Source organism: Cynoglossus semilaevis, chromosome 6 (assembly GCF_000523025.1).
Source record: "Cynoglossus semilaevis isolate Cse_v1.0 chromosome 6, Cse_v1.0, whole genome shotgun sequence".
Taxonomy (NCBI): Eukaryota; Metazoa; Chordata; class Actinopteri; order Pleuronectiformes; family Cynoglossidae; genus Cynoglossus; species Cynoglossus semilaevis.
The window spans coordinates 4,430,628-4,446,140 of NC_024312.1; the positions used below are offsets into that span (position 1 = coordinate 4,430,628).

Consider the following 15,513-nt stretch of genomic DNA (forward strand, 5'->3'; position numbering starts at 1 on the left):
CCGGGTGGCCCCGCCCCACAAGCAAGCCCCGCCGCCGGTCCAGTGTGGGGCTTCCATCCTCCACCCTGACCCAGCGGCGCCGGTCCAGCATCCAGTTGCAGACAGGAATGTCATGTCCTGGTGGGAGGACCTCTGTAAAGACAGGGAGACACAGTGGATGGTCGAGACGAGTTCGCAGACGCTCCAGCACAACCACGCCCAGCGTAAACCCCAGGTTTGCTGTGCGTCGGAAGAGGACTGGGAAGCTGCGGACCATTGACACCCACCTGCTGGGGCCGTCCATGTTACTGGCCAGCCTGATCCAAATGACTGAGGAGGAAGAGGAGGAGGAGAGGGTGGAGGCGAGGCTACCAAGAGGAGAGCAACAGGTGGAGATAAGGAGCGGGTCCGATGTCAAGACAGTGACTTCACACCCAGTTAGCCTCCATTCAGATGGTGATGATGACAATGGAGATTACTGCAGCAACAGCAACAGCCAATCAGATTCCAGTCAGCTTTCAGAGGCGGAGCAGCTGGATGAGCAAGTGGAGGAGGAAGGAGAAGTTTCCAGCTGCACAGATCAACATCCATCTTCATCTTCGACCTCCTCGTCCACAGCCCTTGAAAGGACGACCCCGCTCTCATCCACGCCCCGCCGACTGATCCGGGCGCCTCGCTGCCTCCGCAGGAACTCCTCCCAGATGTTCTTAGGAGATACTGCCTCCTACAGGCGTTACAGTGCCTCCGTCCAGAGGAAGAGGAGAAGGATCTCCACCATCTCCAAAGCTGGGAGCCCGTGGCCTGGAAGAGGCCTCCCACTGCCCAACCGTCGGACCTCGGTCCACTATGTCAACCACGCCACCGTCCACAGGGGCCCCAGGGCTCTCACTGCACTGGGGCCCCAGGACTACCACTCCCACCTGGAAAACTGGAGTGCCTTCCTGCTGTAGGTAGTCCAGTGGTACTCATGCTGGTATTTGAATTTGAAATCTTTCTCTGTGTGAGACTGAAAAAAAAAAGTTCAGATGAGGAGGTCAGGAGATGGTCAGAAGGTTAGGATTGAGTCAGTAAAAGTTTGTCATCACCTTTTGAACAGTGCCAACAGACAGAAGTCTGTTGTTGTCACCAGCAGCTGCTCTGAACCACAACAGAACGTGGGGGTGTGAGAAACACCTGGGTCAAACACAGACCTGCCGCCTCACTGCCTGTACCTTCTCTCCTACTTTCAGAAAAGCTATAGCGAAGTCCGGCCTGCAGCATGTGACCAGTCAGCCCAGTGGGTCAACATCCACTCAGAGCCAGTCGCCACGGGAACCCAGCAGCTGCGTGGACTGGACGGTGAACTCATCTTTCATCTTTCACTGTTTGTTTGTTGAAGCAGCCAATTAGACCGTGGTGTTCCATGGTACTCCATGGTCCTGCTGGAGAGCATTGTCTTTGTTTGTCCCCAACCATATGGTTTAATGAACTGTGCAGCAGTGAAGCCGAGCTCTGTTTGTTTAATTCACTCTGTCTGTTTGTTTAATGCCAGATAACGCTGTCGAACCTCCGCCGAGGAGCTAGGAAACTGTACTGTACTGTACTGTACTGTACTGTGTTGTACTGTACTGTACTGTGTTGTACTGTACTGTACTGTACAGCAACAAGGCTAACGGATAAGAGATAGCAGACGAATCCTCACGTTAGGAAAGCGTTAAACAACGTTTCAAAGAAAAGACAAATGTTAACAACCATGTAGCAACAACAGTTTAGCCAAAGTGAGCTCCATGAGATAAACGCCGGTCCACAAGAAGCTAAAGCTAGAGTTTGAAGAGGTGAAGTTTTGTAAAAAAATGTGTTCAGCCAGGAGACATGTGATGGACTGGAGATGTCCTACCTTCAGGTGTCTCTGTGTCCTCAAGTCCTCAGGGAAAAACATCTCCTCTGCCCACCTCTGTTGTAGGAAAATGCCCAGTTCGGAGACCACATCTGGTTTGAGACCAGTGGTTCTGGAGACTTCTGTTACGTTGGAGAACAGTACTGCATGGCCCGGTCCCTGGTGAGTCAGAGCATCAACACAGGAAGGTTCAAGAAAACTGCTGCTGTTTTCCTCACACTCCGTGTTCTCCTGCTGTGAGCAGCAAAAGTCCATCTCCAGGAAGAAGTGCGCTGGATGTAAGATTTCAGTCCACACCATGTGCATGGAGCAGCTGAACCAGGTGGAGAACCATCACAGGAGGGTTATCACAGCTGATCTGAGAACCTGGTCTCCTCTCACACAACCTTCTCTCTGTCATCAGATCAACTTCAGGTGTAAGCCGTCCTTCAGGGAACCTGGATGTCGGGCCGTCCGAGAGGTTTGTGATCCGTGACTGTAGTCAACGTAAAAATGTCAAAAGATCGTCCATCAGGTACCGATAGTACCTGATGGAGCAGAAGAACCAGACAAGTCAGTGTAGATTCAAACCTGCTGGAAGCCTCTCCCTGTTCTGTCCTCCTGTCCTCCTGTCTTCCTCAACCTCTGAGTCTCCATTCAGATGTTCTTGTGTTTCAGGCTGCGGTGGTGAGACATCACTGGGTTCACAGGCGGAGACAGACGGGGAAGTGTCGACAGTGTGGGAAGGTGAGACTCTAAAGCTCCAACAGCTGATGCTCTTCTGGAGCTGAGGTGGTTCTGGAGCTGAGGTGGTTCTGGAGCTGAGATGGTTCTGGAGCTGAGGTGCTCTCCTCTTTTCTCTCCTACAGGGGTTTCAACAGAAGTTTTCCTTCCACAACAAAGAGATCGTGGCCATCAGCTGCTCCTGGTGCAAACAGGCGGTGAGGCTCTCTCCCACACTCAGGGTGGAGGTGGGGGTGGAGGTCTAGCAGAAGCTGATGCTCAAGATGGTGGTGATGTTTAGGCTGAAGCTGAGAGTTAAGGTAAAGGCTACATCAGGGAGGAGGTGGAGGTGGAGGTGGAGGTGTGGTCCTGGGAAGGTAAGAGTTACGATGGAGGACAGGAGTGATGTGACATGAAGTTGGAGGTTGGGTTAGATGTTGAAGCTTGGATGAGGATGAAGATGGTGGTCAGCATGGAGGTACAAGTCAGGATGAAGGTGGAGGTTAGAGAATTTATATTGTCTTATTGTCTTTTTATCGTCCTCCTCTGTCCTCCCTCTCAGTACCATAACAAGGTGACCTGCTTCATGCTGCAGCAGATCGAGGAGTCTTGTTCTCTGGGAGCTCACGCGGCAGTTATCATCCCTCCAACCTGGATCATCAGAGTCCGCCGTCCACAGGTACACACTCACACTCACACCCACACTCACACACACATACACTAACGTGTGTGTGTGTGTGTGTTTCCTGCTGCAGCCGTCTCTAAAGTCCAGTAAAAGGAAGAAGAGAACGTCAGTGAAATCCAACAAGTCGAGCAGGAAGAGCTCTGAGGTGAGAACTGACTCCGCCCCCACCATGACATCATCGTCTGTGACCAGGTCACACCTCCTCACCAGTCTGTCGTGTGTCTCACGTCAGGACGGCCGTTGGAAGGCCTTCCTGGTGAAGTCGGTTCCGTCTCAGCTGATGAAGCCTGTCCTGGTCTTCGTCAACCCCAGGAGCGGAGGGAACCAGGTGATGATGTCACATGGAGTCACTGTGTACCAGTGCAACAGTCTCCATCCTCAGGAGATAAACCCAGCCTGTGTGTGTGTGTGATTCCTCCCAGGGAACAAAGATCCTCCAGTCCTTCATGTGGTACCTGAACCCTCGACAGGTGTTTGACCTGACCAAGGGCGGACCCAGAGAGGGGTAAGACCAGAACCCTGGGACACGTCTGTTCTCTCTGTATCACCTCTGTCCACATGCAATGCCACCATGACCCATAAGGGGGCAGCAGAGGGCTTTTTTATTTCCCTTGTTCAACTGCTGTGAAGGAAAAAGACAGAAAATCAGTGAAAACCAAATAAGACACTCAGTAAACACATGGTTCTGTTGATGGTTCTGTACCTGGACTCTGGAATCACCCATGGTTTAACCTTGATATTACAATTTAAATTGAAAATCATTCTTTTTGAATGGAGCATAAAATTACAGGAAAAGTAGAAATAAATGAAAAAAAGAAACAAAATAAGATTATAAAAATATCATGTTAGTGGCCATCAGAGGTACTGCAACTAAAAGCTAGGCTAGAAAATAATATCATTCAGAGCATCAGTTCTACCAGTGGACAAGAAACAACAAATCAATTCTTCAAGTCAACCTGTCTCTCTGTCTGTCCTTCTGCCTGTCTGTCCACCTGTCTCTGGTTGGTTTAAATATAGACTAGAGCTTTACATCAAAGTGCCCAACCTGAGGATCCTGGCCTGTGGAGGTGACGGGACTGTGAGTTCTTCAAAGTTTACTTTAAAACAAAAATGTATTTCTAAAACACCCCCCCCCCCCCCCCCCCCCCCTCCCACTCGTCCCTTGTGAACTAAGGCCTCCACTAGAAGGTTTCTGTCCAAATGCTGCTCCACAGCATGTCAGTGTTGGACCAGTTGAAGTTCCACCCTCAGCCTCCTGTGGCCATCCTCCCTCTAGGGACTGGCAATGACTTAGCGAGGACTCTGAACTGGGGCGGGGTAAGTCTGAACTGGGGGCAAAGGGACAGTCTGACTGGGCAGGTACCGGTCCATGAGTTCTGTCTCACTGTTGGACAGTAGGACACATTCATTTAAGGATTTCTCACACTGTTACTGTCAAATGTGAAAGAGTTGGACACGGTCACCTGGTTCACCTGGTTCATAGTTACGTGAGGTATGACTCCGATGGTATGGTGGGACTGGGTCTGCATCGGTCAGGTACTCAGGGGTGTGTCCTGCCGAGATAGGACTGATGGTTGGTTCACAGCCCTCCTTCTGTCTCAGGGTTACACTGACGAACCAATCACAAAGATCCTCTCACACGTGGAGGACGGAACCATCGTCCAGCTGGACCGATGGAACCTGAACGTGGAGGCCAACCCTGAGGCCAGACCTGAGGACATGGACGAGCATCAGACAGACAAAGTTGGTTTGAACAGACACACACACAGACACACACACAGACACACACCTCTCTCACCTTCCTGATCTTCCTCAGCTTCCCATTGACGTCTTTAACAATTACTTCAGCCTGGGCTTCGATGCTCACGTCACACTAGGCTTCCATGAATCCAGAGGTGAGACACCCACACCCACACACACACACACACATACACACATACACACACACACACCAGTCAGGTGGGAAGTGAACAAACACCAACGTCTGTAGTTTTAGTTCCATGAATATTTACAGTTTTTCTCTTTTAGAGGCAAACCCAGAAAAGTTCAACAGTCGCTTCAGGAACAAGATGTTCTACGCAGGGGTGGGTACCGCACACACACACACACACACACACACACACACACACACTTGGGTCACCTCACATCCATGTCCTTTGTGTTTGTGTTTTCTAACAGACGGCCTTCTCAGATTTCTTAAGCCGGACGTCGAAGGACCTGGCCAAGCACATCAGAGTGGTGGTGAGTGGACACAGAACATGTCCTCATGTCCCCACGTCCTCCAGACGACCTGGAAATAAAATGTAGAATTATCAGGACTTTAGACCAGTGAGAACCCAAGTCGTCATAGACTTCACGGTCCAAAGGAACATCTGCAGGAAGGGAGGCAGGGAGGGAGGGAGGGTGAGGTCCAGCAGGGGTCAGAGGTCAGACCAGCTGTGAAGTAGAGATGAGATGGAGATCAGATGATCCTCACCGTGTGTCCCAGTCAGCTGATGTTCTCTGTCCTCAGTGTGACGGCACAGACCTGACCACCAAAGTCCAGGATCTGAAGCTGCAGTGTCTGCTCTTCCTCAATATTCCCAGGTATGGACAGCAGAGGGAGACAAACTTCACCCTGGCTGGACTTTTCCATGTTTGTCCTGATGACTTATCCAAGTGTGTGTGTGTGTGTGTGTATACAGGTACTGTGCAGGGACCGTCCCCTGGGGTCACCCTAGTGAACACTACGACTTTGAACCACAGCGTCTCGACGATGGGTTCATCGAGGTCATCGGTTTCACCATGACGTCACTGGTGAGCTGCACTTTCCACTATAAGACCAGCAGGGGTCGCTCTGTGTATCTAGTTAAGTAGACCACTGCAGGCCAGACTTCAGCTGTGTCTCTGTGGTGCCAGGCTACACTACAGGTCGGAGGTCACGGAGAGCGTCTTGTCCAGTGTAAAGAAGTGACCCTCACCACCTTCAAGTCCATCCCCATGCAGGTGGATGGAGAACCCTGCAAACTGGCCCCGTCCATAATCCACATCAGTCTGAGGAACCAGGCCAACATGGTCCAGAAAACCAAGAGGAGGATTAACATACCCCACCTCAACGAGTGAGAGCCAATCAGAGCTGACCTTGAAGCTGCAGTCGTAGAAGAGATACCGTAGACGACATAGGGTTTACAGAAGCAGGCTCAGTAAAAACATGGCCGCCATCAGGACCAGAGAGAAACAGGCTGTGAACTGATTCTGGTCCAGACTGTCACTGTTGATAAGAACTGGTTCTTAATTCTTCACTCCAACATCTGAAGAGTCAAACAGAGGAGTCAGACAGAGGGGTCAGACAGAGGAGTTAAGCAGAGGAGTCAGACAGAGGAGTCAGCGAGAGGAGTAAGAGAGAGGAGTCAGACAGAGGGGTCAGACAGAGGAGTTAAGCAGAGGAGTCAGACAGAGGAGGCAGACAGAGGAGTCAGACAGAGGAGTCAAACAGAGGAGTCAGACAGAGAGACAGAGCAGTTGTTGTAACAGCTGGATAATGATGTTGTTTAACAGTGAGACAAAGTGCTTGTACTCTGTGTGTGTGTCTCCAGTCAACAGTCCGTCCCAGACCGACTCCACATCAGAGTGAACAGGATCACCATGGCGGCCTACGAGTCGCTGCACTACGACAAAGAGCAGCTGAAGCGGGCCTGTGAGTGACCCGGTCCAGCGGTGAGGTCAACACTTGTCCAACTGAGACCGTCTCTCTCACCCTGTGTCCGTCTGTGTCTTTGCAGCAACACCGCTCGGCGTCATCATCGTCCCCGGAGACAGTGACCTGGAAACCTGCCGCCTGCTCATCGATGGTCTGCAGGATGACCAGGACCAGGTATGGGCCAGAGAAACTCTAACCCTGTCCCTACATGTGTCCCAGGTTCTGTGTCCGGTTGAATCTCTCACTCCAACCCTTCCTGTCTCTCTTATGTCTTCTTCAGAGCAGTGACACGATGTCCAAGACCCTGACCCTGTCTTCACTGTCCAGGAGGTGGTGTTTCCTCGACAGTGAGTCCACGTGGGTCCAGATCAGCTGATCACAGCACAGATCAAACAGAACCTCACCGGTACCGTTTTTCTTTTACAGGTACGACTGCAGACCGGTTCTACAGGATCGACCGAGCTCAAGTACGGCAGAAATTTCTAAAAGAGAAAGATTGTGGGGAAACACAGAACCTCAGGTTCTCCTTCTCTTGTTCTCCAGGAGCATCTGAACTACGTGACGGAAATCTCTCAGGAGGAACTCTACATCCTGGACCCAGAGCTGCTGGACAAAGAGACATCCGTCTTCTCTCCTGAGATGCCTGACCTCGTGGACTCAGAGGAGTTGTCCCGTCAAACCAGGTAGCAGTGGAGCGCCTCCTGCTGGTCAGAGGTGTTGGGATTGTAGTTTAAGGTTATATAAACTTGTTGGAGCATTAACTGCTTTGTGTTTGTAAAATTTCCTTTGGTCAGTGGGTGGCAGTGTTGTAGTTGAGGACATTTAAAGTCTCCGTTGGTTCTGGTGTTAAAGAACTGTTAACGACCAGCAGAACACACCTGGACTTTTCATTCCAGGGTCAAGGAGTTCCAGAGGAGGAGAATTTCCAGCGACAGTTCCGTGGCCAATGCACTGTCACAGAGTTCCAGTAAAAGCGCCCTCTGCAGGTAGGTACACTACCTGCAGCTGCCTCTGAGCGTTTTCTTCAGAAGTTGAAGTTCAACGTTTACTGTGCCGCAGTTACACGTTTTCACCACACAAGGCAGTGTTCCATTACATTGTACTTTATCAATGAAAGGAACACCTTAAGACCTCTGTCCACTATCACTTGGGGACAGACTCCATCCTCTCTGTGTCCTCTTGTCTTCTGGTGTCTCATCACATGTTGACATGTTTTCTGTCCGTCTGTCTGACCTGAAGGCGAGGAGCGAAGATCCAACGCTCCAACACCAGCCTCGCTCATTTCACTCACGTCAGTAGGTACGACACCGTCCTCCATTCTGTCTGTGTGTGTGGGTGTGTGGGTGTGTGTGTGTGTGGAACATCTGACCTTATGCCTCTCCTCATGTCCTTCAGCCCGACCTCTGCTGCGTCACATGACCCCGACAAAGGTAAGGAGCGACTCACCTTCACACAAACAATTGGATGAAATGATGTCGAAACCTTGGATGTCAGTTCTCCGACACGCAGGACCACTGCTGCCTCTTGTGGTTAGTTTGGAGAACTGAAATGAACTCAAATAAACAATTTATAATTGAACAACAGGAGGCAGCAGTGAATTAAGAACTTTGTCCAGTACGGTGGACTCTCTCAGTTCCTGGTACTACATGAACAGTGAGTTCCAGTCAACAGTTCCTCATTTCTCACCTTGTTGTTTCACAGAAACACAGTTACTGACCTGCGTCCACACCAACGACCTTCAAACAGTAAGTGTGTGTGTGTGTGTGTGTTCTGCTGCAGCTCTGCTCTGACATCAGTCCCTCATGCCGCCCTCTGTTTTACTGTGCAGCTGATGAGGCTCCACCAGCAGGGGGCAGACCTCCTTCTGCAGGATGGTGGTGGTCGTACGCTGGTGCATCACGCCGTTGAGCTGGACAGTGAAGAGATCGTTAAGTTCCTCGTAGACAACGGTAAATAAAGCACAGCGTAAACAGTACTTCACCAGAGGAACTTAGTTCCAGGTACTAATCTCGTCCGCCTTTCTCCGTCCAGTTCCGACGTCACACCTGGACATAGCAGAAGAAGAGACGTGAGTCCACTTCCTGCCTCACCGTCCAGTCACTTAGTTCTGCAGGAACAGAAACTGATTTCTGCTGCTTAACTTTTCAGTGGCGAGACGGCGCTGCACAAGGCTGCCACCTGCTGTCAGAAAGGCATTTGTCACCTCCTGGTGGAGGCCGGAGCGTCGCTCACAAAGACAGATCTGCAGGTAATAATGAAGTCCACTGTCAGGATCAGGTCAGGGGCTAAAAGTTATCACAGCTGAAGCTAAGAGGCTAACTCCACAGAACTGACATGGCAGAAAAACACAAGATGGAAAAAAAAAAACAAAAGTTGAAAAAAACAGAAGATACAAAAACAAAAGGTGAAAAAAACAGATGAAAAAAGGTGAAAAAAAACAGAAGATGAAAAACAAAAGGTGAAAAAGAAACAGAAGATAAAAAACAAAAGTTGAAAAAAACAGAAGATGAAAAAAAAGATGAAAAAAAGGTGAAAAAAAAAAAGATGAAGTCAAGACTTTTATAAAAGAGTCATAGCAGAAACTCCGGCTTCTGCCCCCACCTCACAGTGTGTGTGTGTGTGTGAGACGGTGGTGGAGCTGATGGAGTTGGTGGTGTTCATTTCCTGTCCCATGAAGCGTCTTTGTGCGTATCTGTCAGTCCTGCTGACGACCACCAGCCGGAGCCCGTCTCCCCCCGGGCTGCAGCCCCTGACCCACTTCTGTGCAGTGATTAATGCAGTGTGTCAGTGAGGGACGAAGCACTGCAGGGACCCGTCCTCCACACAAAGAACTGCAGTCTGTGCTGCCATGGTGAAGTGGAGCTGACAGGAAGCAGCTCAGAACCACTGTTGTTACTCTGCTGCTCTGTGTGTGAAAGAGAGAGAATGAGGGTGAGGGGGGGTGAGGGAGACGGAGAGCAAAGAGAGAGAGAGATGATGATGATGATGATGACGATCAGATGAAGAGGAGGTTGAGAATATTGGTTGTGGGACAAAATAAGCGTCCTCTGACTTTCTGTCTCTGTCCTGGTCCCAGGGGGAGACACCTAAGGAGCGTGCGGAGAGAGGAGAGGACCTGGAACTGAGCCAGTATCTGGACCCACATCAGCAGATGATCCAGAGTGAAGACAAGGAGACAGCAGTTTGACCTTCTCACTGTCCCTCTGTCCTCAACACCACTTGTCCTCCTTTGACCTGGGTCTACCTTATCTCACCCCCCGCCACCTTCTGCACCCCCCTGAGTGGACACCTATGAGCCTGGACTGTCTCTGAGGACACTGTCCTGATCCTACTCATGTCCACAGAGACACTGGGGTCTCAGGACTGGTCCACTGTCTCCTCAGAAAACCTCCGAAATATTTACACAACTATTTATAGTCTGGTTTGTAGAAAAAAAAACTGGCTGGAGACGTGTGTGTGAGTGTGTGTGTGTGTGGGTGAGTGTGTGTGTGGTGTTTTAGGTTCTGCCACAGCAGTGACTGTATCTGTATCAATAAGTGATCAATAAAAACTGATGACAGTGTCTGGATCATGTCTCTACACACACACACACACACACACACACACTCTCAGGTCCAGGTCTAGTGTTGAACAGTTTCCATTGTGTTTGTTCACCAGATTAAAAACCCAGTGAAAACAGCTTCATGATGACATCATCAGGGTAACAAAACAAGTGTGTGTGAGGGAGAGCGAGCGAGAGAGAGAGAGAGAGAGAGGGAGAGGAGAGGAGGAGCAGAGGCAGCGACAGAAGGAGACGACTCCTCCGTTTGATTCACTGCTCCACAAAGTAAGTCTCTGTTTTTGATTTTTGATGCAGAAATACTGAAGGAGCTCAGAGTCAGAGTTTAGATCAAAGATGCTAATTTAATCGCTAACAGACTTCAATCACAGAAGTTTTAGAGACAGAGCTCTGAGCCACACGTATGCGCACACGCACACATATTTAACAGTTACAGCAGTAACAGTTACAAGTTAGCGGGGAAGTAGCTGAGAGTTAACTGAGTGCTTAAACCAAAACTCTAGAACCGATTTGTTTAGAGCAGCTAAAAACCTCCTCCTATATCAAAGGTGTTTTCTTCCTTCGTGACAGGCTTGAGATGATAGGATGTAAGAAGGATGACATGTCCAAATAAAACATGTCCCTGTCCCGGGGCCACACTTTGGACACAGCCAGTACAGAGAGTATTCACTGAGAACCAGAACTGAAGTTTCTGTATCTCTCTGCAGAAGACGTTCTATAAGAAATTAGTAAAAACAGGAAAGTTTGTTGTTTGTTTGGCCTCGGAAGTGAGGAGTGAACTCTTCACAAGGAGGTGGAGCAGGAGGAGAAGAACGATGAAGGAGGAGGAGGAGCGTCCCTTCACGCTGCGTTTTAATTTTTTCTTATGCAAATTCGCTGCTATTGAGGGGCATGCAGAAACAAGCGGGGGGGGGGGGGAACGGAGAAGAGGAGGAGGAGGAGGAGGGTGAGCTCCTCAGATGCGGTGTGGAATCTGTGTTTGGCCTGGGCTGCAGGAGTCTTTGTCTTCATCCAGTGAATCAAGACTCTTTTGAGTGGGGAAATCTAAAGAGTTCTTTCAGACGCTGTTGGCCCCCTCACCTCCCCCACTTCTCCTCCTCCCCCCTGGTCTTCATTGATGAAGAGTGGGCTGGGGGACTTGCTGAGAGTGGCTTCTTTTCTCATGAAGAGCCACAGGAGGAGCGAGAAGAAGAGGATTTACTCTGCCATCTGACATGTGAAAGAGGAGCAAGGCTTTTATCAACAGCCGGATTATCAACAGCCAGATTATCAACAGTCGGATTATCAACAGTCGGATTATCAGGATAGGTCTGTAGTCACAACATCTGCGTCTTCATGTTGGACTGGTCTAAATGAGGACATGATGGTTTTGTCAAAGGTCACTCTGTGGTTCTGACCCATAAATACAGTTAAAAACTGGGTCCAGAATTCCCTGTCGGAGAACAGTGCTGCTACAAACACTCTTCATATTTACTGCTCCTGACAAACACCACCCTGTTTCTGTTTCTCCCCAGGATGCAACGTTTGTTCTCTGTGGCCCTACTGCTCCTCCTAGTGGTGACGCTCAGCACTGCCAACAGAAGGGCAAAGAACCATAAAGGTACCTGTCATGTGCTGCAAGGCTACAGAAGGTGTGTGTGTGTGTGTGTGTGTGTGAGGCAGAGTGGAGTGCATCAGACATTAGCCAACACCAAAAACCCAGTCAGACTCAGTCCAGACCAGTGACACTGTTGGGCCTCTGCTCTCACTTGAACCTTGTTTGTCAGATTAAAGGAAACAGGAAGTGAAGGTTGAAGCTCACGTCTGCAGAGACTTTACCTCTGACTCTGGTTTTATCTGGTCGACTGGCTGCACTAGATGTGTGAAGGTCGACCTGTTGAGTTAGGAAGAAGGAGTCAGCTGTGAGGTCATGACCTTTGACATCAGTGTGAAATATATTTTCTGAACAAATTCAACACAAAGGTATTTTTAAACTTCCTTCTCAGTCCAGATATTTCTACCGTCGCTTCTCTAACCCTGGACCACATTCATTGATTGGAACTACATTAGTCCTGTCTATGACAGGAACTGAAAAGTTCTCCTTGATCTGAAAAAAATATTCTGAACGACAGTGTCTTCTTCTTACGTCATTGATCACCGCCGTGGTCCACCCTGAAGAGAAGCAGGACTGTGGGTCTGAACGCTGAACTCTGTCTGACCTTCTGTTTCTGCAGGTAAACATGAGAAAAGTGGACAGGCCTCAGAATGCTCTGCTGCAGAGACTCGATACGGGAAGTGTGTTCCTGGTCACGGAGACTGTGGAGAAGGACTGCGAGACGCCACCTGTAAGGACCAGACCACCAGGATCAGCTGCAGAATCCCCTGCAACTGGAGGAAGGAGATCAGTAAGAAACTGTGACTCTGTAGAGAAAAGAAATGACCTGTAGGTGATGCCGGACTCAGGTCCGTTGAGCTCAACAGCTGACGATCTACTGCTGCCACCGTGTGGTCAGGCTGTGTTACTGACGTAGATTCAGACTCATGGGTTAGAGAAGAACAGAATCACAGTAACAACTTGTGTGTGATGTTAAGCTGAAGAGTTACATCAGTCATCGGAGGGCATGTAGGTAGTGGTGCCACCTGCTGGTCAAATGCAGGTGAAGAGTCTTGTTCAAATCAAAAAGCACTTCAACTGTTGAACAGTACTGTGGATGAAGTAAAACACCACAGTATTGCAGTAGTTTCTCTGTACAGTGTGTGCTTTGTCACATCCTGGTTCCTCTGTCTGTGTACCAGGTGACTGTAAGTACAAGTTTGGAGCCTGGGGACCATGTGACTCTACCACCAACACCAGGAGTCGTTCAGGGACACTGAAGAAAGCACTGTTCAACGCCGAGTGTCAGGCTACAGTCAAAGTGACCAAACCCTGCTCTCCGAAAGTCAAGAGGACCAGAGGTGAGACACCAGGACACCAGGGAGAGAACTGGTTCCTCTTACTGTAAAAGGGGGGAGGGGAGGGGGATCAACAATGTAATTAGTTCATGACCTTCATGTTCAGAACAGTTTTATTCATTTATTGATCGTGGTCATCATGGAGACGGCGACACTGACTGAGGACAGACCTTCAGTCCCTGCTGAGATGTTGGACCATCCAGCTGTGGCCTGATACTCACTGAAAACATCATAACCAATGACCTCTGACCTCAGTGATGACAGTGATCATGTGACACAGGTTTGTTTCACCTCCAGGAGATAAGAAGTCCAGCTAAGGTCTGATCGAAGACAGAAGGACAAGCTGAGGACAGAAGGACGTTTGTCCCGTTTCCTGCTTCATCCAAGACAACAACCGAGAGACTCCTCCTCCACAGACCAACGCCCTTCACTCTGGCTCCGCCCACTTTCTAGATAGAGCTACTCCATTTGATGGGAGGTTTCATTAGTTTGGATTAAACGTAGCTGTAGCTGGTAGTTAGTTCCTAACAACTGAAGATTCGTCTGTAGCTGGAATCACACACTGCTTTAGTTTCATAGTTGAAGTACTCAGAGTACTGTGATGGAGCAGTACTCAGTGTACTGTGATGGTGCAGTACTCAGAGTACTGTGATGGAGAAGTACTTAAACTGTAGACTGTGGAACAGACACTTGTACATGAGACATGAACAAAATCAACCTGTCAATCCTCCGGGTTAAACTGTAATCTGTTTATTTTTATGGTAATAAATAATCTGAGGATCTGAGTCCTGACTGGTGTCATGGTGTCATGTGACCCACTCTCAGGTGGTGTCATGTGACCCACTCTCAGCACAAAGTCACTAAAAGGGTAAAGACACAAAGACACAACTGCAACACTGTAAAGAGACAAAACACCTGAGGTAGGACAGACACAGGACACCAGATGGACAGAGACAGAAGACAACGCAAGACACAAACAGAAGTGAGTAGTCCAGCAGGACAGGACACTGTCCAGACCTCCTGTAACTTTGACCAGTGTCATCGCAGCTTCTGGCCACGGCAGCGCAGCAGGCTGCAGAATGTTTTCCTGAAGGTGGCGTTGCACAGAGCGTAGCAGCCAGGGTTGATGGCGCTGTTGAGGTAGCAGAGCCAGTTCCCCGTGACCCACAGGCCGTTTGGGATGCAGACGTGACAGAAGGCGGCAACGACGGCCATGACGTTGTAGGGCGTCCAGGTGAGGATGAAAGCCAGCAGGATGGCCAGGATGGTCCTTGTGACCCTTCGCTCCCTCGCCATCACTCGACGCCGCCTTGTCTCCTGGGATTTGACAGCCGGACAGGAGGAGAAGGCCACGGAGGCCGACCTGTGGAGCGTGGACAAAGAATTCTGTGTCCTCCAGTCTTCACCTCTAGTGACCTGCAGAGGAGACGGGTGGACGTCCGGCAGCTCGGACTCATCTCCAACACTTCTGGATGCCCTCAGGTACGTTCTGGTCTTTGGAGGGCTGGACTCAGACTGGTTCAAAGACTGGTCAGAGCTAGTGTCACTGGTCACCCAGCTCCAGCGTTTCATCAGGAAGTCCTTGATGGATGGACTGGATGTCCTGAGGGTTCCCTGCTCTGACTGATGGGCACTTAGTCGGCTGAAGCTGTTAGCGGACAGACAGCTGTAGATGACGACCATGACAAACGCTGGTATGTAGAAAGAGGGCAGTGTGGTCCCTAAGGTGACGGCAGGACTGGCCAACAAGTGAGTGTAACACTTGCCTTCAGGGACGACTCGTGTCTCCCCGTCCCTCTGCCAGCACAGAATGGCCGGGGCCCAGAGGACAAAGGACAGCAGCCAGGCGGCGCCGATCATCAGAACGGCCATCCTGCCCGTCCTTCGTATCGGGTAACTGAGCGGCCGGGTGACGCAGAAGTATCGATCCAAACTGATAATCAGCAAGTTCATGACGGAGGCGCTGGACACCGTGTAGTCCAGCACGAGCCATATGTCACAGAGCACTGCCCCAAGTGGCCAGCGTCCATGCAGCAGGTACAGCGAGTACAGGTTCATGGAGAGCAGTCCAGTGATCAGGTCAGCCACAGCCAGGCTCAGCA

General features: G+C 50.1%; 3 protein-coding genes across 4 annotated transcripts in view; 2 read left to right on the plus strand and 1 right to left on the minus strand.

The window, feature by feature from the left end:
* The window catches only part of LOC103379769 (diacylglycerol kinase zeta), a 15,463-nt gene extending 5,059 nt beyond the window's left edge, over window positions 1–10,404 (plus strand). The window contains exons 3-35 of the mRNA XM_017032840.2: window positions 27–925; window positions 1,209–1,317; window positions 1,922–2,017; window positions 2,100–2,177; window positions 2,259–2,315; window positions 2,513–2,581; window positions 2,704–2,775; window positions 3,120–3,236; window positions 3,313–3,387; window positions 3,475–3,570; window positions 3,665–3,747; window positions 4,260–4,334; window positions 4,457–4,559; window positions 4,845–4,985; window positions 5,059–5,137; window positions 5,271–5,326; window positions 5,421–5,483; window positions 5,755–5,828; window positions 5,927–6,038; window positions 6,141–6,340; window positions 6,818–6,918; window positions 7,004–7,095; window positions 7,202–7,268; window positions 7,348–7,388; window positions 7,465–7,604; window positions 7,818–7,907; window positions 8,161–8,220; window positions 8,317–8,351; window positions 8,623–8,666; window positions 8,750–8,870; window positions 8,953–8,989; window positions 9,070–9,169; window positions 9,998–10,404. Coding sequence (XP_016888329.1) covers window positions 27–925; window positions 1,209–1,317; window positions 1,922–2,017; window positions 2,100–2,177; window positions 2,259–2,315; window positions 2,513–2,581; window positions 2,704–2,775; window positions 3,120–3,236; window positions 3,313–3,387; window positions 3,475–3,570; window positions 3,665–3,747; window positions 4,260–4,334; window positions 4,457–4,559; window positions 4,845–4,985; window positions 5,059–5,137; window positions 5,271–5,326; window positions 5,421–5,483; window positions 5,755–5,828; window positions 5,927–6,038; window positions 6,141–6,340; window positions 6,818–6,918; window positions 7,004–7,095; window positions 7,202–7,268; window positions 7,348–7,388; window positions 7,465–7,604; window positions 7,818–7,907; window positions 8,161–8,220; window positions 8,317–8,351; window positions 8,623–8,666; window positions 8,750–8,870; window positions 8,953–8,989; window positions 9,070–9,169; window positions 9,998–10,108 — 3,693 coding nt within the window. The 3' untranslated portion in view covers window positions 10,109–10,404. The remainder of the gene's footprint in view (window positions 1–26; window positions 926–1,208; window positions 1,318–1,921; window positions 2,018–2,099; window positions 2,178–2,258; window positions 2,316–2,512; window positions 2,582–2,703; window positions 2,776–3,119; window positions 3,237–3,312; window positions 3,388–3,474; window positions 3,571–3,664; window positions 3,748–4,259; window positions 4,335–4,456; window positions 4,560–4,844; window positions 4,986–5,058; window positions 5,138–5,270; window positions 5,327–5,420; window positions 5,484–5,754; window positions 5,829–5,926; window positions 6,039–6,140; window positions 6,341–6,817; window positions 6,919–7,003; window positions 7,096–7,201; window positions 7,269–7,347; window positions 7,389–7,464; window positions 7,605–7,817; window positions 7,908–8,160; window positions 8,221–8,316; window positions 8,352–8,622; window positions 8,667–8,749; window positions 8,871–8,952; window positions 8,990–9,069; window positions 9,170–9,997) is intronic.
* A 222-nt stretch (window positions 10,405–10,626) lies between these two features.
* On the plus strand, window positions 10,627–13,857 carry mdkb (midkine b). Of its 2 annotated transcripts, none has more exons than XM_008311320.3 (5): window positions 10,627–10,747; window positions 11,995–12,080; window positions 12,694–12,864; window positions 13,256–13,414; window positions 13,709–13,857. In XM_008311320.3, the coding sequence occupies exons 2-5, from the start codon at window positions 11,996–11,998 to the stop codon at window positions 13,726–13,728; spliced, it is 435 nt and encodes a 144-aa protein (XP_008309542.1). In that variant the 5' UTR covers window positions 10,627–10,747; window position 11,995; the 3' UTR covers window positions 13,729–13,857. The 2 variants fall into 2 exon arrangements, with proteins under 2 accessions (XP_008309542.1, XP_008309543.1); XM_008311321.2 differs by lacking the exon at window positions 10,627–10,747 and adding an exon at window positions 11,641–11,788.
* A 25-nt stretch (window positions 13,858–13,882) lies between these two features.
* The window catches only part of LOC103379693 (muscarinic acetylcholine receptor M4), a 3,062-nt gene continuing 1,431 nt past the window's right edge, over window positions 13,883–15,513 (minus strand). The window contains 2 exon segments of the mRNA XM_025056028.1: window positions 13,883–14,804; window positions 14,865–15,513. The exon segment at window positions 14,865–15,513 is cut by the window's right edge and continues 1 nt beyond it. Coding sequence (XP_024911796.1) covers window positions 14,450–14,804; window positions 14,865–15,513 — 1,004 coding nt within the window. The 3' untranslated portion in view covers window positions 13,883–14,449.